The 23,706-nt window shown below is 32.9% G+C and overlaps 1 protein-coding gene across 1 annotated transcript; it reads left to right on the top strand.

The window, feature by feature from the left end:
• The first annotated feature begins 554 nt into the window (after positions 1 to 554).
• LOC133172405 (glutathione hydrolase 1 proenzyme-like) lies at positions 555 to 17,282 on the top strand. Its single transcript, XM_061307282.1, has 13 exons — positions 555 to 759; positions 5,943 to 6,017; positions 9,012 to 9,290; positions 9,556 to 9,681; positions 9,790 to 9,887; positions 11,263 to 11,455; positions 11,842 to 12,002; positions 13,144 to 13,293; positions 13,699 to 13,853; positions 13,986 to 14,173; positions 14,694 to 14,934; positions 15,638 to 15,751; positions 16,793 to 17,282. The coding sequence occupies exons 2-13, from the start codon at positions 6,013 to 6,015 to the stop codon at positions 16,940 to 16,942; spliced, it is 1,860 nt and encodes a 619-aa protein (XP_061163266.1). The 5' UTR covers positions 555 to 759; positions 5,943 to 6,012; the 3' UTR covers positions 16,943 to 17,282.
• The last annotated feature ends 6,424 nt before the right edge of the window (positions 17,283 to 23,706 follow it).

Genomic DNA, 23,706 nt, shown 5'->3' with positions numbered 1-23,706 from the left:
TTTTGTTTGGTCCCTCCCTCCCCCCCCAAAAAAAAACCTGAAAATGTTTGGTTGTGCCCCCTTCAAATTAAAATTGTTTTAAACAAACCTTTTGTTTATATCCTAGAATTATTCCACAAGAATCCCACTTGGACAATAATTTATAAATACGGGCATTCGGCCGTAACGCAAAATTGCTAAATATGTCAACACCTTTCCTGTTTGGCTTTCGTCAGCCTGTTATAGGTATCCCTGTTTTAGCATGCCTTGGTTTATTTTCTAGATCGGTATAGAAGAAAATATGACTACCGGAAAAAAATCAGACACTAATACTTTCTAATTTTCATTTTAAAAGCTTACAAAGCGTTAAAATACTTCCATGTCCTTTCTACCGAGAAAAAAAAAGATTTTAACAGAATTGGTTAGGGGACGACCACATCATTATCTTTCTTCGTTGTTTAAGGTGTGACTTGACATAAGCAAACATCTCTTACATATATAGGTATATCCGGTATTCATTTAAGTTAAAGGACTCGAGAATTAACAACTAAACGACACGGGAATCTCAGCTGTCTATTTTGATTTTCTACGTCAAATGTTTTTAATTTTTTTTTTAATTTTACTCAAAGTCGTAGAATGTTAATGAATAAGGCTGCTTACTGACCAAACAAATGTTTTACGAAGCGTTTTCTAAATATTCATTTAAAAGGATTATTAAAAAAGGTTTGGGCTGCGTAGTTTGTGTTCTGGACAATAGTGTGTAGAAGAAGGGGGTTAAAGGTAAGTTTTTCCTCCGTTTTCCCATCTTATACTTAGTGTTTATAGGTTGAAACGTGCATTTAGACGTACCTGTAGTTCCATCTATAAATCAATCTGTGTGTAGTACACCTTATTACAAGTTCGTGCTCATCACTACAAACCACGTTTTAATTAATCCTCTTCTGTTTCAACATGGAACTTGCAAAGAACCTGTGCTTTTTGTGATTACTTGGAAAAACATGATCTTTGCGTTACATGGCAGTTTTTACAAATATAGTCGTGTGTTTCGCATCGAAATACTCGGTTTTAGTTATAGTGCTTGTCAGACAATATTTGTGTAGAAAATAACGAAGCAATTTGAATGAGTTCTTTATACATATTTTGCTTATATGTATGATGACATTTGTTTCAAATAAGTATACCGGAATTAAGTTCTGAAAACTAATTAATGTCTATATTTCAGTTTTAGGATATAATGTTTTGAAATCTAAATAAACATGAATACAAGATAGGGAATGTATGTGTACAAGTACTATTTTCAGTGCCTAGAGAACATGAAACTTTATCTCACCAATTAAATGAATAAAAGAATACAAATGGAAAAAACCGAATATTATTACGTTTGCCATGCCATACTTCCGCCATATATCACGTGTATCTTGTATATTTTCTTTGTAAATATTGTACATAGAACCTCATAAACCATTAATTTATTAGAGAGAATTTCAACTTGAACTTGGTAATCATCTTGATGCTTATTCCTGTTATAGTTCAGTTGTCCTTGCTATCATAACATCGTCCCTATGAACTTATATCACACGTTTATGAGCGAGCTCATGACTCTGTACTTAGAAACTGTATGCTATATAGTTACCACACAGAACTGAAAGTATCAAATTATATCGGGATCGGTATACTAAAAGGATCGTTGTAGACAATTGCAGTAAATACCGAAATCTCTTTTTGGGGATAGTACTTATTAATAAAAATTTTAAATTCATTATTGTTTTCAGTTTTAAGTGTTGGGCACTCATATTTTTATGTCATTGTCAGATTTTATTTGTTAAATGTTGGAATAAGTATTCTATCGGTCTAATACTATCCGCGGATGTTTTGTTTTTTTGTTTGTGTGTTTGTTTTTTTTTTTGCAGACAAATGCACGCCTGAACCATAATGCAAGTAGCAAATAAATAGCTGACCATCTTTATATTTTCTTTAAAGATCTTTAATGATGCTATAAAGCAGGCAACGCATGAGTTCCTTGAAACTCTCTAGTTTATGAAAGCCTTCGGGCTTTCATAGTGTGCGATTCGTTTTTTTTAAGATTCATTTCTCGATGAACAAAATATAATTTATATGCATGTAGTCAATCCTATATAACAAGTAGATTATAAACGAAATGACTTTATATTATGCACGTATGTCAACCTGGACATTCCTATATCTGTATAATTTTGTATTCAACACTAGTCCTTTGTTATCTTGTCATATATTCCAAGTAACTCGCCTTGTCTATGCATCCAACTGATACATTTAGTCCTAATGTTGTCAACAAACACGATTATCCCCAACCCCCCACGGTGTAATTACCAAACAGCTTCTAAAGTGGATTGTCATTCCTTGGTATACACAGTACTTTATTCTGTCTGTTGTCGGTTATACCTCGGTCTTACGCAAAAGTACAGCCATTTTCAGTAAAATTTGCACAGCTCTGGAAAAATATTTCTTCCAACTTGACACAGAGGAGGTAAACATAATTAACACTTTTTTTCTTTAATAGATAACGTGTCTTTTAAATCGAAAATTTCAACTGGCATTTTCACATTTGATAAGTGTATGTGTATAGCATAATCATGCTTCATGTTCATAAATTTTGCCGAATTTGTTTACTTTAGACTGTAGACCCATTAATTTATGATCGGTCATACTCTTATCGAGGGTCTGGTTTAAAATCTCGTCCGTTAATTTTGTTCAGTGCTAGGTTTCTAAATGTGACAAACTACAATTTCAATTGTACTTCAGAGCGTGAAGAAGGATATCTTGTCATTTATTATGTTAAAGTGGGGGCAAAATTTGCGTCTCGTGTCCTTAAACTGAAGAAAAATAAGAAGGGGGAGAGAAAGAAAAGGAAATACATATAATTTGGACAAAGAAATCAACTTTCATTATTTTAGCAAAGAAAACTTGTGGAAAAAACGCATGAATATATAGAAAAATATCAAATGAATTATGAAAATATCGGATATTTTTATATGTGAAATAATACATTTATATAAAATTTAATTACATGCATGCTATTTCATGCTAAAAAATATTTTTGTTAAAGTTTTATCTTTCTTGTAGCAACTTTTAATTATATCATATTGTAAATCCCCTCATAAGACCTCATTCTATCCCCCCCCCCCCCGTATCTTCACTTGTTTGAGATGAGAACGTTTCTAAATGCTTTTGTCCAAACAAGATGGCTATTTTAAAAATTGTTTTGCATTACTAGAGTTTTGGATTTCTGTTCGAGGTACACATGTATTAATTTATTTACTTGATATTTGCATGTCGCCGACTTAAATTTCCTATGCTGAATTCTAAAAATGAATTTGAACTCAATTGCTATTCTATGCTCGTAAAAAATGTTGAAGTCTTTTTATCATTTACATGTACATCTACGTTAAGATATTGCAATACCTTGTATTGTGCCTCGTATTAATTGTAACCTTTGGTGACCTCCCTTGTTACATTGTACTTCCATCTGCATTCTATCCGCACGACTATTTGAGTAAAAAAACTCCTTTCTCTCTCTCTCTTTTCATTTAAAAAAAATTACCAACAAGTCCCCAACTATAGGTTTTCTTAAACAACCAGTTCTAACATTAATTTCCCCCATGCCCCATTTTTGCTCATTTATATACAATCATGTACTTATAGCACTGAGGTCATGTTATAGAGTGAGGTCATTTTTATTGCACAATTATTATCATGAAATAAATTGTTATATCTTTAACATTTAATATGCTCTTCCAATTTTTTGTAAAACTAACTTTTATGTTACTAACATGTCATTTTATGATAAATGAACTAATTCTGTCTTTGGTATATTAGGGATGGCATATCATATCATCAGTACATTCATACACTGTATAATGGACATTTTTAGTAGTATTGATTGTTGTCCCTTTTCGAAACCTTTCTTGCCTTAATAAGTATCACATTGCGGAGTCAAAAGATATATATATATATATATATATATATATATATATATATATATATATATATATATATATATATATATATATATATATATATATATATATATATATATATATATATATATATACACGAGTATATACATTTATGATTGGAAAGACATCGTGTATAAGATGTAAATTGTGTCAAAACAAGAACTATCAGTAAAATCACTGACATCTTTAAAAATTTTTTTTAAAAATATTGATACCTGATATATACTGAGAAATTAGGTGTACTCGAGTCAGTTGAACTCGTCCAAGAGATCACGTCAAGATCTTAAATTTTTAAAATTAGAAATAAGATGAACTTTGCTTGACCATGCATTATAATATACAGGTCACCGGATTTGAAACGATATTGGAGTGCAAGGAACCGTATATTCATAATACGTCTGTACGTTTGTTGTAACAGATATGAATGTCGGTAAAAGTTGACAACTGATTCAATTCCGTAAGAATGTGACGCATATATTGCCACTGTTTACGGCTCGTCTCAGATACAGAATTGATCAAGCATCTGTAAATTTATCTCAACTCAGATAAATAAATAAATTTTGGATGAAACTTTTTTTTCTAATGAGGCACTTACATACCGCCCTAAGCTTGAATGGAAGTTTCTTCAGAGATTTGTTTTGTTTTTAACATTATTTGCAGAGTTATTTAAAACACACACAGACACAAATAACTAACAAACAAAAAAAAAAACCATTTTTGTCAGCTTTCTAAACTTGAAATCATCTCGATCATGCCAATTTTCATTCTTCTGAAAAATCTATGTTCCAGAATCAATTAAAATGTTGAATGTTCACAGTACTGAATGCATACATACAGATACAAGTCAATAAACTGCCTATTTTAGAATACAGCAGTTTAAAAATCTAGACAAGTTAAGATCAGCCACAAAAGTTTTTAAGTATTTCGAAGTATTTTTACAAGAAGGAGTCCACGGAAAATACTCATAAATTTTTAATTTGAAATATTTTTATTTCAAGGTTGAAAATTACAAACAACTTTATTTAAAAAATGTTTACAAATCAGTTACACATACGTGTACTACAACTAGTATATTGCAAGCTCAACAGAAACATTAATTTTCAGTGCATTTGTTAATTAGAATAAATCATAATTCATGGATATGAAAATCAGAGATAAGGGATGGGAATATATTATCATCAAATGAAGAAGACAAATGTAATATCTTTAAAACCAAAATTTATAATCAATGATCTTTGACAAAATGACGTAAACTCTGGATGCTTGTAAAACTAAGATATGTGACTTTTCTTTTCTTTTTCCACGATAGTCATTTTCAAAGCTTAATTCATACAAATTGTTCACTTGATACATAAAAAAATTTATCAAAAATACTCCGTGTGTTAATATGATACTAGTACATGATGCAAGAAAATACCCCTTTCTCTCTTCTCTCTCTCTCTCTCTCTAGGAAACATACAAAAGCAAAGTTGTTTACATAGTAACTTTACGATGCCATTCTGCTCCGGGAAACGGGGTTATTCATGATAAGCTTATTTTGTGTTGAAGAGAGGAGATTCTAATCGTCATCTCTATATATGTTTAAGCAAATGTACACGTAGTCTCCAGTTTATGTATATTGTACCTACATATACACATATTACTGGATTTACATCTTTATGCCTTACTTTCTATTATATCACCACTTCAGGAAGGCGCTAAAGGCTGCCAATGATATTAAATACGCTAAAATATGTCTAAGTTCGGAGCGAAAAGTCAATTATCACAGTGTTTTACGGACATATAATGGATGACACTTCTGCAAGCACCCCTTTTCATGCAATATTTACTAAGCATGTAAATCTATATTAACGATTTGGATTTCCATTAAATTTTGAGAACCTGCGGAAAGACGAAGATCATTTAAAATGCTGCTCGTAGGTAGAGCGCCGGAGGTTCTTTATAACTAATTTTGAATTTTCTTTTCAGTGTAACAAAGGCAAACCATCTCATCTAGAGTCATAAGGCAGTAAACAACTTTGTAAAATAACTGTTCATCATGGGGTAAGTCTTTCTTTGGTTTTGTATTTTCTTTCCCTTGTCCTCTCCGAATTTTATTATACAGTGTATTACAGATCTCAGACGTGGCCTAATTACTCAGAAGACTGGATAACATCCGAACTTTGCTCGATCGAAAAAGAAAAGAAGATTGACTCCTTATATTTTATCTGCTATACACTTAAAAAATATAAATGCTTTTAGCTCACCTGAGCCAAAGGTTCAAGCAAGTTTTTCTTGTCGAAAATTGTCCGTTGTCTGTCCATGTCGTGAATTAAACTTTTCACAATTTAATCTTCTTCTCCAGAACCACTGAGCCAATTTCAACCAAACCTGGTACAGAGCTCGAGTATCCTTGGGCGAAGGGAATTAATGTTAGCTCAAAGGAAGGGCCATGTCCGCGCGATAATCAACAATTCTTTCTCAAGAACCACTAGGCCAAAAAATATGAAGCTTATATGAAACTTTTCCTGATATAGTGAAGATTCATTTTTTTTTTTAAAATCATGTTTTACAAGGGACTATATATAGAAAAAATCTGAAACATTCTTAACAAGAATAGCTGATCCATGATTAGTGATATTAAACTAGAAGCGTTCTGGGATAGTGGATAGTGTACATGTACATGCAGTTTAACGTTTGTTGAAATCATGGCACACGGTGGAAGTGCGGGGCCGCATTAAGTGTCTGATTTTTACATTGGCATATATAGGGAAAAATCTTTTAAAATTAGTGATTAGAAAATGGAAGTACTCTCAGGTTGTGAAGATTCAAGTTTGTACAAATCATGACCCCTGGTGGTAGCTACAATAAGGAATCCAATTTTTATCTTTTAAATTTAGTGATTATGAAATGCAAGGACGATTCAAGTGTATTCAATTGTGGCTCCTCGGGTAGGATGAAGCCACATTTACTAAGGGATCCGATTTTTACATTGGCGCACAGAGGGAAAAAAATCTTGTGATTTGATATGCAAACATTCTCAGGTATAATGTAGATTCAAGTTTTTTCATATCATGGTTTCAGAGTGAGGGGATACACGATTTAACAACATTCATTTTTATTCATTTTAAGTGAATACATGTATATTATTAAAACGTTATGTTCTAAATTTTGAATTTACTGGATGGGAATAAATTTAAAAAAAACATTAGAACAGGACAACTTTCCATCCAGTGATTACAAAATTTAGATCGTGACAAACACATGTAAACAAGTAAAACTAAGTAAATGATTTATAATAATATGAAAAGTGTAATATCTTTTTTTCGCTAATAAAACAACTTTTAGTTTATAGAGTCAGACACTGTTAGAATTGAAACATAGGCCATAGGAAGCCAGCCAATTACCATAATTTAAAAAAGAGCAGAAGATTCATTTCTATCTTTAATGGAATAACCCTCTGCTCACTCATATAAAATGTTACTTTAAATTTTATGATTTTCCGAAAGAAATGTATTTTATAAGTAAAATACAAACAACTATATCATAGCTTGCGGAGCAAAATGAAACAAAAAAGACATTTCATCTTGACAAATCTATAAACGGAATAATAGACATTTATGGCATTAAGAGTTATCTCTATCAAAGTATCGATGAACCTTAAGATATGCATTATTGTTATAAACAGGATCTAGTCGAAAGCTTTGAAAAGTTTTATTTTTCTCCAGAGATAACGCAATTTTAACCACTCGGTATTTTATGTAGAAAACACTACTTTAAGTTGTTTTTTTTAAGGTCGGGACCTTTCCAAAGAGTACTAACTAAAGTATTTGGCTCTAATGTCCATAACTCATTAAGAGTTGGGGAATGGTTATACGTGATGTATACATTTATAAAACATAAAAAATCTACCCTCCGTTTGACCTTGGCTCACATGTCAAATTTAGATTTCATTACACAGATAAACGCTTCAGTGTCCACGCTTTATTTTTTTTTTAAATGAATTTAATCTAATTTACATATTTTACCGATTTTTTGTCACTCCTACTAAAGAAGATTTTATAGAAGTTTCCCTCAAGGCGTGTATGAATTTGCTCATTACAAACCGTTAGCGCTTTTCGACCCTGAGTTAAGATTGAAACAAATCTGAATCTAAACTATACATGTACATGAAGCTTTTGCTTAACAACATGACTTATTCTGGTCCTTGTGGTTTTGAAGAGTTTGAAAAAAATACTCAACTTTTTTTCCATTTATTCCCATGTAAAATTTTGATTCCAAATTATGTGCTCCACCCTAGTCCTCGGGGCCATGATTTGAAAAAAAAACCTATACATGAGGATGCTTGCATATCAGTATGATTAGATAATGACCTTGTTGTTCTCAGGAATATTTTTAAAAGATTTTTTTCCCACGTATTATTGAGAAATTTGACCTATCATTGTAGCCCAACATATCCCATGAAACCATTCCATTAACAAACTTCAACCTACACTGTATAACAAAGTTTGTCCTTTCTGGTCCAGTAGCTCTTGAGAAGATTTTAAAATGAACCACTAAATTTTTAATATTATTTATTATCTCCCCTTGGATGGGTGCTTGACACTTCATTTGAAACAATGTTAATCCATTGTACCCAAGAATGCATTGTGACAAGTTGTAGTTGGTACAGTGGGTTTTTAGAAGTACCAGATTGTGAAACGTACTTACAGACAATAAAAAATCACAAATTTTAGGTTATGTCAAAATTAAAAGGGGATACATACTTTTAACAATGTAAACCGTACGGTCATAGATCAAGGTCATTGTTTGTCAGTAACTTCATATTTTTAAATGGTACGTCATCTGCTAAACAAAACGCAATGTAAATGTAACATGATTAAAGAAATTGACGAAAAATAATTTAAGGAAAGAATATGGACTAAACCATTGCTGTTAATGAGAAATATAGGTCAAAGGTTATGTTAAAGGACACAATATTCTCTATACTTCTATAATTTCAGGAATTATATGTATTTATATAGAGTAGGTAATAACACTTTCCTGGTTGTGTAACAGGTCCAAAGAAATGTCTCAAGGACGTTTAATTATCATCGCCACTTTTCTCATTATCGCCTGTATTGTTGCCCTCGGACTTGGCCTTGGGTTTGTGTTAACTAGAGACAAAGATTCCAACCAAACGCCCTGCGGAGAAACAGGGACGGAATCGGGGACCTCCTCCACAGGAACTCCACCCACCACCACCAAACCCTCTCCAGAGGGATCCCCGTCAATCGAGGGCCATTATCGATACGCCGCTATAGCATCTGACACCGGAACTTGCGCACAAATTGGCATGTATGTTTTTCTTATTTTTAAACTTACTGGGTACTTACAGTGTTTTCTGAATGGCTTGGGAGTTTTGAATTTATACCTCTGTATATTTCTCACACAGTTATTATTATTTATCACGGATGAACAATAAAGATGAATTAAAACAACACTAACTGAATAAGTTTTCAAAGAACATTTAAAGGAAAAACCAAGTACCATATTTTTCATAAGGGAATCGATGGGCGCTTTTAAATATTGAAAGAATAATTAAATACAAAAAGGATTTCAGAGATATAATGGGGCGGCGACAGGGATCTGTGGTAGATGCTGCTATCGCCACCATTCTTTGTCAGTGTGTAGAAAACAGCCACAGTTGTGGAATTGGAGGAGGGCATTTCATGACCGTATACAGCAGGTATGTAACAGACGAGTTTACTAAAATTGAAGAATTTACACTGTATATAAAACACATTACAAATAACGTCGTTTAAGGTCACTCAACCTTATTTTGATTGTTTTAAAGGGCAAATAACACAGCTTATACAATCTTAGCTCGCGAGATGGCGCCAGGGGCAGCAACAGAAGATATGTATGTGCCAGAAAATAAATCTTCAACGGAAGGTAAAAATCAACAACAAATTTATTTACAGCTAGAGAAACTAGTCATTTTTGTCCTCATAATTGCTACATGTAGCTGATTTCTTTTATAATATATATACACTATAGTTCGTTTCTGTAACCAATTTGAAGTCTTCAAAATACATCTACTGCGGAAATATTGAAACAAATACATGTACAATATAATAGTTTGAACAATGCAGTAAAGATACAAAAAAGTTTTATTTTTATAATTAATTTAAAAAAAAAATCTGTGTTTTATATATTATAATCAACATTATTTTGTATTTAAGATAGCTGAAACACCTGAATGCTGTTAAAATATTTTTTAATAAATAAATCTTTAAGAACTCTAAATGCATATTATATAATCAAGTCTCTTTTTAGGTCACCTGATTCACTCAGGTGACCTATTGCCACAGTACCCCTGGGACTGTAGGATCGCGACAAAAACTGCCAAAAAGTCAAACTTTCAAAAATCCTTTTCTCTATTCCTGCACATGTTGAAGGAAAAGGGAATGAATGGTTAGGAAGAACATGAAGCCCTCTACCGTTATTTTATTTTTCATGACCCCCAGGGCAGGGGTCCTTCCTCTGCGATGGGGCGAGACTGGTCATGTAGTAAAAATGTACTTTTCTCTTGGAAGATTTTCTTATCTACTCCTGCACATGTTAAAGGAATACCGAATGCACGGTATAAGGAAGAAAATAAAACCATCTTCCAAACAACTTGTGTATTTCCTGACCTCCAGGGCAGAGGTTCTTCCTCCAAGGTGGGGCCAAAATGGTCATATACTTAAAATGTAGATAATCTTCGAAAATTTCTACTCTTGCGCTCATCTTCAAGGAAAACTGAATGCATGGTTAGGAAGATCACTAAGACCTGAACCAAAAATGTTTTTCATGCCCCCCACCCCCACCACCCCCGGGCACCGGTTCTTCCTAAAAGGCAGGGTCGAAATGGCCTTGTAGTGAAAATGATCTTAATGTAAGAAAATCTTCTCTGTTCCTCCATAACAAGAAGAAAAACTGAATGCATGATTAAGAAGAGCATGAAGAACTTTTCTCAAAAATTATGTTTTTCATAACCCCCGAGGCAGGGGTTCATCACAAAGGTTAGTTTCAAAATGGTCATGTAGTAAAAATATACATATTCTAAGAACATCTACTCCTGCATATCTCGAACTAAGGCCCTAGCCTCTAGTAATCTTCTTTTCTTTTTTTTTTTTGAAATTCATGGCCAATGTGTTCAGGGTTCAAGCTAAGTTGGTCATAAATTGAAAATGCATCACATCTCAATCAGGAAAATCCTTTTTCTATTTATACTTTGCAAATGTTGATCACATTTTGGAAAATCATATTCTTTTCCCTTTGACAGGCGGTTTAGCTATAGGAGTACCCGGTGAAATCAAGGGATTGTATGAAGCCTGGAAAATTGGCGGCAAACTTCCCTGGAAAGATTTATTTCAGCCAACAATCAAAAAGCTTCGAGAGGGGTGGAAGGTTAGCCAGCCTCTAGCGTATGCCATTTCAAGACAAACGACAGTGTTATTAAGACAGAAAAATTTAAGGTATGGTTTAATTATTCATTTATAATTAAATCAACAATTCCCTGATTTAAATTAGAGTCAGTTTAAAAACAATGATTTCAGTACAATTTGATGAGAACATGATACTGAGCATCAGAAAATTAATTACGTAATATAAAATTTAAGTTTGCTTAGTATTTCTTATGTACATGTACTAGACACTTATCCTGTGTTCAGAAATATAAAACAGTCTATACATGTAAATTACATTCTTCATTTTTAATTTCTTTTTCACTAACATATTGATACATTTCAGCTTTGTCACTAATCCAAAACTGGAAAAGTATGACTCAGCCGTTAAACGTAACGCTCTCATTTATATCTAAAAAGAAATTATAACTATTTGTGTTGTTTGATTGTCTTCGCAGAGACATTCTCACAAACCCAAATACTGCGCGACCATACAATGAAGGAGAAATCATCAAAATGCCAAAACTGGCCAACACATTTGAAGCCATTGCCAACGATCCACACGCGATGTATAATGGTTCTCTTGTCGATGACATCGTAGAGGATATTCGGGAAGCAGGTACCACAATCTTGACAGTTGTTGCTCTAAAACTTGCAGATTGTACCTTTATTTCTTTAGTTTATTATTAAATACTGAACTGATATATACATGTATGTACACGCAAGTACATGTAGAAGTAGTGATAGTAGTAAGTAAACAAGATTCTGGCTAGTTACAACGGAATCTTGTAGCATTGGAAATTTTTATGAGCTTCATTTCAATGTTTTAATTCCAGTTGCCTATAGTAGCTAGCTCGGAAAGTTTGTTTGTTTGCTTGTTTGCTTAACGTCCCTTAGAGAAATTTTCACTCATATTGAGACGCCACCACTTGTCAGTGGTCTGCAAAAGTATACCTGTACGGGGCACTTAGTTCTTTCGTGTCATTCTACTGCGACACAGGACCTCAGTTTATACGGCCTCATCCGATGGACCGGTATTCCCTTTTTTCTCACAGTGGATCGAACTCCTAAGGGGACCGTCACGGTTGCTCAGTCGGTAGAGCGCTCGCTCTTTGATCGGAAGGTTGTGGGTTCAATCACGGCAGGCGTTGGCACAATAAAAATCCCTCAACTGCTCAAAGGTCCTCAGTACCGGGTAAAGGTCTAAATTTGAAGCCCTTCACCGGTATATAGTGACATCTCTATATAGTGAAAAATTCTCGAATGGACCGTAAAACAACAGTTACTCTTCGACTCTAGAGCAAACGCTCCAACGACTGCGCCACGCGGGCGACGCTAGCTCAGAAAAAATATTATAATAGCTTTTCTTTTATAGCTGCAAATCTAAAGGTTTTTTGATCATCTGATGCGAAAGAAAACTCTTATCTTGAAAAACGACTATTAATTTGAAAATTATATATATATAAAAAAAGAAGTCATTTCTTCAAAGTTTGTCCTACTAAGTTTGCAGAAATTGTGAGCATAGTGTGCATTTGAAGTATAAATTAGATTTCTTTTGGAAAATTGTTAAAGCAAAATTTTATATGAGTAAGCAGAGGAATGATTAACATTTACTTGTTGTTTTGAGTCCGTGTTCGAGACGGTAGGAATCATGACGTCAGGGCCTCGGAGCAAAGAGCTTCGTTCTTTTTAAGAAGGTATATAACTACTTCGGTCAACATTGCAGAACTGAAAAAGATTACTGATTTTTTTTTTACTAGGTGGAATTATAACAAAGGAAGACTTGAACAACTATGTAGCAGTTGTGAAGGAACCGTTGGTTGTGAAACTGAAGGACAACTCCACCATCTTCACGCCACAGCCGCCATCTAGCGGGGCAGTGTACGCCATGATTCTCAACATCGCAGACGGTAAGTGTATTTTCGTAAGTTGCAATTCCATTGAGAGGTATCCTGTTGTTCATTTTACGATTTTTATACCCCTGCACGAAGCTGTTGGGGTTCGAAGGGGTAGAATGGAATTACGGTACCTGCCTGTCATTATTTTTTCTTGAAGAATCAAGGTTAAGGTTGGCGTTTAGATTACTTTCTTGAAACGAGGAGTATCCAAACAGCACTTCTGATACATCTGCGGATACTTAATAAGATGCGTGCTTTGATTGTGCCCCCTAAGGGACAGTATTGGTCCTATTATGACAACTCCAGTTCTGGACTAAAACCATATTCCATGAAAGTACATAAGGACCAATCTCAAAAATGTATCGATAGCTATGACATTATCTTTAAATAAATTAATGCATTATATACATTGTACAGGATACGGATTTAGTCCAGATAGTGTCTCAAACACTGAAAAATCGACATTGACTTGGCATAGAATCGTAGAAGCCATGAAGTTCGCTTATGCAAAGAGGAGTAGTCTCGGGGACCCAGATAAGGAGAGTCAAAGTTTTAAGGATAACATTGCTTCGGTAAGAAGTTTCCTATTGTATTGTTTAGAGTGACACTATGTACATTAACGTGAATTTCAAACGTATAATTGTAAGCATGTAAGGGAGGTTCAAATCTCGATTGAATTTGTAATTCGTTTCTTTCTTTTTCAGTTGATAAATAATATGACGTCATCATCTTATGCTGAATATGTTCGATCTAAAATATCTGATACTTCTACACACGATACCCTGTACTACGGGCCGACATTTTACGACCAGTCAAAAACGGGGACGTCGCACTTGGCAGTTCTGGCGCCAAATGGCGACGCTGTTTCACTCACCAGTACAATAAATCTTTAGTACGTTCATGTAGATACATACATGTAATTACAAACCAGAAATCTGCAGTATTTTGAGATGAATTTACCGAAACAGCTAAATATTTAATTCATTCATTCTCATATTGACTGGATACAACATATTCCATCAGGGACATACGCAACGTCATTTTTAACTTCATTTTCATATCTCCTGTAATTGAAAAGTTCCAATAAGAGTAGACTTACGATAATGCAAATCTCTTTCAAAACAAAATTTAAGCAAGCTAAAACGATACACCTTTGATCATTTTCCAAATATTTTTTAATTGAAAAACTAGGATTTACATCATTTTATATCTTTTCAACACCTCTGGTAATATATATATTGTTTTTTTTTCATAAGAACATCTGATGAAACTTTGATATTAAGAATATCTTGAAAATTACCAGTAAGTAAGGTACGTTGCGTATGACTTTTATATAAACACTTAATTAATCATACCTACATTATCATGTTGTATTTTTTTTAAAAATTATTTATTTATTTATTTATTTATAGTTTTGGTTCGAAAGTTGTCGGCAGCAGAACAGGAATATTTTTTAATAATGAAATGGACGACTTCTCTACACCAAATACAACAAACTCTTTTGGTGTTCCGGCCTCAGCTGCGAATTTTATCAAGCCAGGTAAGAGGCCACTGTCCTCCATGTGCCCTAGTGTAGTGGTGGATTCAGAGGGTCACGTGAAGTTAGTGGTGGGAGCTTCCGGTGGAACAAGAATTACAACCTCAACTGCTTTAGTACGTATATGGTAGAATTTAGAATGTAAATTAGAAAATTTGATTAGCATAGATTGGTTGAAACATTCATGTACATGTATTTCATGAGAAAAGGATAAATTTCACCCCCCCCCCCCTTCAACAAAAACAAATGTATACGTATCTTATCTATTATAGTATTAAATTAACATTAACACAGTTGTATTGGTATTGTTCCTGTCTTCTTTCTGTCTCTCTGTCATTAAATGGTATCCACTCCGCGACTTTGGAACAAATGCAAACTTTAGTATGTTATTGCCAATGACCAGAAGTGTAGTATGACCATGATTTCAAATTCGTCAATTTTATTTCAAAGTAGAAAACTTTTCTTTTCGTTTGAAATCATTTGAGATCTTTTCTCGCTATAACGTGGCTTAGGAACTGTAGTGTTATGGTTTTATATATTAGTCTTTGTTATGGTCAAAGACTAATATTTAAAACCATAACGCTACAGTTCTGCAGCTAGCTATAACGAAATAACTTTCTCGTTATTCTACAAGATAACTTTGGCTATTTTATTTGCCTGACTTTATTATAAAATCATCAACTGCTGAAAATTACTTTGGCGATTTATTTAATTTGAATTTCACTATAATAACTGTCGTTAAAATTCATTTTACTTGAAATTACATATGAAGCAAAAACTATGAGATTTCATAATTTTTTATTTATAATTTTGTTTTAGGTAAGCATTGAGACACTGTGGTTCAAGTATGGAATCAAGAAATCAATCGATCACAAACGACTGCATCATCAGTTGTTACCAGCCTACGTAACAGTGGAAAACGGATTTGACCCGGTAAGTTTTCATTTTCTTTCAGATAATAATTCGAAAAGGATTTTTGTAGGATTAGAACAAAACTTTATTCATATTGTTTTAATTTTACACACGGATGTTAACGAGTTTAGTACAAATAGTAGGAAAATACTTCCTTTACATGAGAAGTTATTGCTTATCTTCTATAAAATCATTAGATTCATCTGCATTTACTTGTTCACCATATTTATAATCCTTTGTGGGATTTGAGTATCTTAAAAGTATTTCGTTTGAGGGTCAAACATTGTAAAGGTTTGTTTGTTTTAGTTCGTTGGTGTTTAACGTTTAAATCAAGTCCTAATGCCGCGACTCTAGAGTAAGCGCTCTAACCACTGCGCCACGCGGGCGACTTTTGTAAAGGTACATATAAAATAATTCCTGAGTTTCCCCTCCCGAGTTAGCCTTTCCAAATTATACAGGGATAAAATGTTTTTATAAATGAAAAACTATTACATGTACATATAAAGGCTTTCTTTTCTTATTTTTAACAAAACTTTCAGGGTGTTGAACGTAACATGAATGTTACGTCAGAGATATAAATAACAATGTTATTTTTGAGGTTTACATTCTTTTAAAGGATCATTTGTTCATTATATCTTGGGACGCCACCAATTGTCGATGGAGGGCTGCAAATTTAGTCCTCTGCGCTTATTGCCGTTGAGCAGTGAGTGATCTTTTTCTCACCATCGTCATCTGCGACACGGAACCTCGGTTTATACGGTATCTTCCCAAGGACCCATCTCCACGTTTCCCTGTGGGATTCGAACACACCCTTCTCCGCGATCGCTCTTACCGCTGAGCCACGCTTGCAAGAGTTAAAGGATTGCCTTTTTTCGGTAAAAATACCGGAAATGATACAAGTACGCTTACCTATGTCACATCTCGATTGCGTAAAAATGTACTTGTACTTTTTTTAACAAGGAACTTAAACTGTTGCACAGTAGTGATGAGGAGGTTTCTTTACTACTGAACAGATTGTCTTTGGTTAATCTAGCTGTAAAATTGATTTCTTTTTTTTTCCAGCAAATTATACAAGGGTTGAAGAACATTGGTCACAACATTAGTATGTCGGACTCTGCCGGCTCTGTAGTGCAGGGTATTCTACAGCTAAATGAAGGAAAGATAAGCGCCAATGCTGACTACAGAAAGCGAGGAGTTCCGGACGGTTATTAACGTTCATATAAAGTTACGATTGAAAAAAAAGAAAAGAAAACAGGGTACATGTGACAATTTCGTTATGAATTCATTCAAACAGCAAATCGGGGTGCAGAATCTTCAAATATTGCTGTAAATTCTGCTAGATAATAATTCCTGGAAACAATAGGTTCTTCCAACGATATGAAAAATTTCTTCTTATAATAAGCAATTGTTTTAGAAATCGACAGAGTGAATACTGATAAATATTTACTTACTGTTCTACAATTACTGAACTTAATAGCCCCAGTTATTTTCCTTTTCTCATGTCTGCAATAAAGCGTTCATAAATGAAAAGTTTGATCAAATTTAAGAATTAATCGAGAAGGTGTTCTCTTCAGCTTCTGGTGTAGATTCTGTGGAATTTTTCATTCTGAGAATATTTTTTTAATATGAAAAAATCCTGATGCTAATGAAAATTTGAACACATATACATACACGTACATAAGCTCTGATGGATATTTATGTGATTTATTATTTTTGTGTGTATGTGTGTTTTCTATTCATTACATGTCATTAAAGGAAGATGAAGGAATTTTCCGGAGGAGGGGGAATGGATCCGTACTAAAGAAAGGGAAAAGTCATGTGTGGGAAAAACTGTTTCGTATATCTGTGTGAAGATTGGGAGTTCGTTCATAAACTTTTCTAAAGTTTACGATATTTTCTAAGAAAAGGGATTAATGCCATTTTCAGTCAGGTATTTTTTAAGAATTAATTTCTCTGGAAACCCTGGGAAGGAGAGTCTCTTATCCCCCCACCCCACCCCCAACCCTCTTTGGATCCGCCTATGCATATGGCCATGAACATTTACATAAGTGTAGTTTAATGAAGTTTGATGCTTGGGAAATACGTGTTAATAATAAGACCATACGTAAACACTTCAAATCATCTTTACGGTAAAGGAGTATATAAATATACGTGCAAGCTTTTGACTGCTGAAACGTACATGTATTTGTACTTTTTTTTCTGTTATCAGTATTGAATATTAATCAGGTAATGTAATTTGCCTTTATTTACTATACTAAGGCTTTAGCTTTAGAAAAAAAATCATATGATATGTTTTTATTTTCAATGTAAATTCAAATTATTTGTAGCTGTTTCAAAATGATCATATACTGTCAGAGAAAAACTCAAGAAGGTGCCATAAACATGCAATCACAATAATAAATGAACATATTATGAACACACAGTTAGTAATATTATGAAATGGCAGCTTAAATATAAAAAGAAATAAAGCGAGAAACAGCACATTTTTGGGTGCAATAAATACACACTTATTTTTTCAATACTAGTAGGTGGCATTGTAGCTCTCTGGTGAACCATCCCAATTTTTTCAGACCAGTGTGCTTCACATCTTCACAACTGTTTAACGATTTACATGTATATTACCAGATATAAGCAGCTCACAAAATCTACAGGGAAAAGTTTTTAAAATTTACGAATTTTTATTACTTAAATTTTCATTTGTTTCTAGACATGATATGTTTTATTTTTAGTAAGCATTCCATATTGTATTAAAACGCATCTACATTTGATATGTATGGGCTCATTATTAGTTTATAAAAATAATGTTAAATAGAATTGGCTTATTGATAATTTACATGTTAACATGAATGTTATTCTGAATTTTAAAAAAAATTTGAAGATTTAATATTCTACACATTTTTTTATTGATTTCCCAAGGAGTAATTTGCATTCATTTAGTCCCAGTATATGCATTAAATAATGTCATTATTTTCTGTAATTTCACTTTTTTGCAATATATACATGTTTTATTGATTATTCATTTTATGTGTCAAAGTACATTAAATCCACATCTTAACTTTTACTTTCAACAATTCATTTCGAATGAAATATTTAAATTTAACGTATTAAATATTCTGAAAATAAAATTTGTTTTATCTGGTATTACTTGGGTTATGATATTTCACTTCATAACATTATTTAATCCCAATATGATGATCATTTATAATTTCACAGGCCTTGGTGAAAATAAACATATGAACAATGAATTAGTGTTATGGTAGTAAACCCTTTCTTAAACTAAAATTGGGCTTGCATCTCTTCTGACATTAAACTTGACCTCAGTTTGACCTTCATACATAAAAGCTCATTGCTCTACATTTTGTAACTGTATTTACTAAATTCAGTAATCTTTCTCTCTATACGCAGAACCTTTCTAAAGAGAAATAAAATCAAAGTGTTCTATGTGTACCCATATATTTTGTGCCTTAATCGCATCTATGAGTTGCCAGGAGCTTCGACCTTCCACCCTAATTCGAAGCATTCTATTCAACTAATTTCTTGTCACTGAAATGAATAAAAAAAATTACAGTACAAACAAATGCAACCAAAGAATAAATATAATCTCTGATCTGCATTATACTCGATTGTTTTTATTATTTATTTTTAAATTCGAAAACAAAAATTGATGGAATTTATCAAATACTTTATACATACATGTAATATTGCAGATAATAACTTAGAAACTCGTAGGAAGAATCGCAACACTACGAGTTACATTGTAATCCTTTATGATCAAGAATATTCGGTTATCTTTCTTTTATCTCCTACAAGAACAATTGCCCTGCTTAACCGTCTTTAGTAACGACCTTAAACAGTAAACTGACATACACCTATCAGGCCGTATTATTGTTCTCTTTTATAGCTTTTTACAGACATTAGCCCTACCATATAAACGAAGGAAAAAAGAATAAATGAAATCAAATTATAATATATGTATGCAAAATAAGAGAAAAATTCCGTTAACCATGAAAATATAGAAAAACTTAGTAATATTTCTTATAAAAAAAATAAAAGTGTCAGTTTTATTTATTGCAATTGCAATTTTTCTTTTGTTTGATTTTTTAAAGATTGAAAAATTATTAAATCGTACGAAAATTAGATCACCAGGAAATTATCTCAATGCCTTGAACCAATGAAATAATTAAAAAGTTCCACATCATGTGTTTTCTACTAATCACAGAAGAGAGGAAGTACACAGTCTCTGTATAATGTCTTCCAAGGAAGACGATAATATTGGTCGTAAGCGTTGAGTTGTATAGCAAACATTACAATGTAACTAATTCTGAACAATGAAACTAAATCGTCTTTTCAAAAAAAAAAAAAAAAAAAAAGAAGAAGTTATGATTATCAAATAAATTGTGGGTTTTTTTGTTTGTTTTTTTTGTTTTTGTTTTTTTTTTTTTTGTATTGTTTTTTTTTTTTTTTTTTTTTTTTTTTTTTTTTTTTTTTTTGTTTGTTTTTGTTTTTTTTTTTTTTTGTTTTTTTTTTTTTCATTCTTACCAAATTTGCAATTCCCTTTCCACTTTTCTCACTTTATTATGAAAGGTTGAAACTTCTTACTAATTCTTGACAAAAAAAGAAGGATTTGAAAAAAAACAACAACTGATGATCAGTCCAAAGGTGGTCTTGTTTGCTTCGAAAATGCATGTTTTTAAATTAGGATTTTTAGCCTGAAATGTTTGTAACACAAAGATGGTTTTCTATGACTCTGAAACCATGTTTTCATTCTAGATAAACATTGGTGTTATTAAGTTTGAAACTTTTATACCTTATGACAATATTGATTTCTGTATCTACACTGTGTAGCTAAAACCACGGGCCCTTAGATTGCTTTAAAAAATTAAGGTGTTAAAAAAAATAAAGGTATGGAACTCCTTACATAGGGTACCCACATTCGCCAATAAAGTACTTTTAAATCAAATGATCTTATTAAAAACTTTACTTTCTATTCATAACTATTCACATATAAACAATCTACGTTACTGCCAAAGTTCTTTCTGAAATTCCGTATACTTCCCGAGATACGCTGAAATCATAGTCCAAAATTAAACTTATTTTTTTACTCGACATCTGAATAGTTACACTAATTGTAAAGCGGGAACGACAGGACGAATTCTTCCCGGAATTTTACTCTATATTCTCTGAATATTTGTTTATTAGCACTCAGTCTCTACAAAATTTTATCTGATTTGATCATATGTTCTTACTAAGTTACCACCAACATTTTAGCGGTATAATTTCTAAAAAATCAAAAGGTATATTATACATTCCGGGAAAATTTCGTTCAATCATAGTTCTTTTTACGTTAATAAACAACATGGCTGTGAAGTTGTTGAAGCAAACGTTTTCTAATTTTTTGTTTTCGCAAAAGAAATTATTACTGACTTAACCTTAAGATCTGGAGTAAAAAATCAACTTTAAAATGTTGAAAGATTGTGCAAACACCGTCTCTATACATGTAAATAACCAAGGCCCAAGCTAATGTCGAGTAAAAGAAAGTAGGTCAATTTTGAAATTGATTTCACCATATCTCGGGAAGTACATGGAATTTCGGAATGATTGATTGATTGATTGTATGTTGTTTTACGTCCCGTTCGAGAATTTTTCACTCATATAGAGACGTCACCATATACCGGTGAAGGGCTTCAAATTTAGACCTTTACTTGGCATTCAGGGCCATTGAGCAGTGAGGGTTCTTTATCGTGCCAGTCTTCACAGTGACACGGGACCTCGTTTTTTTTAAAAGGTCACATCCGAATGATCCGCAACTTTCACTTCAAAGTGACGAGCGCTTGGCGAAGGAACAGTTGCTACCTATTTTTTTTTTTATCGACTTAGGTCAGTCGCGGCCGTGAATCGAACACACGACCTTCCGATCACGGAGCGATCGCTCTACCGACTGAGCTACCGTGACGGTGATTTCGGAACGAAATTTGTTAGTCATGTAGATTGATTATATATGAATAGATATTGTAACGTTTCTGGGTTCGAGAATTCGGTTGCTCTGCCTGAGCAATTAAAGGAATAACTCCAATAATTATTAAACTTCTCAATAAAGGATTTTAATCAAATATATTTACAACTATCCAATTCAGTCCTGGAGCGCTTGAGCTTCCTAGCTAAGCAAACAAAAATATTTACCAACTTTCAGAAAAACACAACAAAGTCTCGAAAGCCTTATACAGGCACATAAGACATTATTATTGTTTAATATTGTATTGGACAAGTTTATGTTCCTCGCCTTAACTGAAAACCAACTGCCTTCCCTCGACTTCTGTCTGGGAACTAGGAGCTCTAATAACGCAGCTTATATACCCTAAACTATCACGTGATCTCTGAGGATCGATAGAGTGAACTAAACAGGAAGTACTTATCACAAAGCTTCCAGAGGACAGAATGGAATTGATCATTTCGATTCCTAGTTTCGTTTCAATATGAATAGAAAGTAAAACTTTAGAGCATTCGATTTAAAAGCATTTTATTAGCAAAAGTGGGTACCCTAAGTAAGGAGTTTCGTACCTTTATCTTTTTTATACACTTCATTTTTTTTAAAGTCGGATTTCAGCGATCGAAAGGCCTGTGGTTAAAACGCACCAATTTAGTGGTAAAATACGAATAGATAAAACATACATGTACCTTAACATTTTTAAAAATGACTATTTATTCTCAAAGCAAGGAGACATAAACTGTTACCAGAATTGGCCAAGTTAATACTGATAAACCTTTTACAAGGCACCCTAGCAAAGTCGGGGCAACGAATATTGAATGGTCAAGTACATGTAAAAGATTTCACAACTTGCTCTCTATAAGATTCACACGACAATGAAAATTTTATTCCATTCAATTCCTCTCTAGCTGACCTTCAGATTTTCTAAAATTTATAATTAAGATTGAGTCCTATTAAGAAGCAAGTTTCTCTGCTAATAAAATCCCCAGTGTATTTTACCAGCATATCTGAGGTGTCTTTTTTTTAAAAAAATCATTAGTAAAAGAGTTCTTTTATATCCTTCATACTAGTCTTGTTTTGTTTCTTTTCTAATAGAATGATCGTGTCTTCTGACATTGAAGTCAGCCAAGAGCCTAAGAGTCTTAAGGAAATAAGTGATAATTTCTCTCTGATAAGTATTAAATGTGGGCTTTTTTCTGAATCCGTAAATTAAAAAAAAGCTGAAACTCTCACCTAAGATATTCAGGTAAACTGCCTAGGGGATTATACGGACGATTAGAAAGGAATTCTGTATTTTCTTGTGGACCAATACTAAGTATACATTGTGGAGGTTCAAAAAATCCCGTATCTTTCTTCACTTTACAATGGACATGCATATATATGTGGTGTTAACATATTTATTGCAAAGACTACTACATTTCTGAAAAACATGAATAGTGTTACACAAAGAAATGCACTACGGTTAAAAAGGAAGAAGAACTAAGTAAGAACATCTAGAAACTTAATTAAAATTATAAATTATACTTGAACCGATTACATTCAGTAAAATTGCATCGGATGTAGCAATGGATGATGGAATACGGTGATTACCCAAGGTCTAAGAGAAGCACATACCGGTGAATGATGTACAACGCTTTTTGGAATAAGTTACTTTAAAAGAAAGAAGAAAAATATCCAGCTGAAAGAAGACAATCAATTTACTGGGTTTTTTAGAAGACGTGGTACTTTCAAATGTCTTAATAAAGAATTTTTGCAATGTTTATGTCTGTAAAAAAAAGTCATTATCTATTTTGTATGAAATTATCTCGCTCTAAAGTAATTTGACTACGTCAGCCTAGAATAATATTAACAGCGAATGTCAAAATTAACCCTCCATAGACAGAGTCATTAGTACCGCCATCATGGCAACCTAGGATTGCAACAATCCGCCATCATGTATATGAAAGCCATTAAAGGACACATGGAGAAAATTGTAAAATATTCATAAATC

This window comes from Saccostrea echinata, unplaced genomic scaffold (genome assembly GCF_033153115.1).
Source record: "Saccostrea echinata isolate AGI-Se365-2 ecotype Australia unplaced genomic scaffold, CSIRO_AGI_Sech_v1 ptg000054l, whole genome shotgun sequence".
Taxonomy (NCBI): Eukaryota; Metazoa; Mollusca; class Bivalvia; order Ostreida; family Ostreidae; genus Saccostrea; species Saccostrea echinata.
Note: the sequence above shows the minus strand (reverse complement) of the source record. Positions and strands in the feature narration are given on the sequence as shown.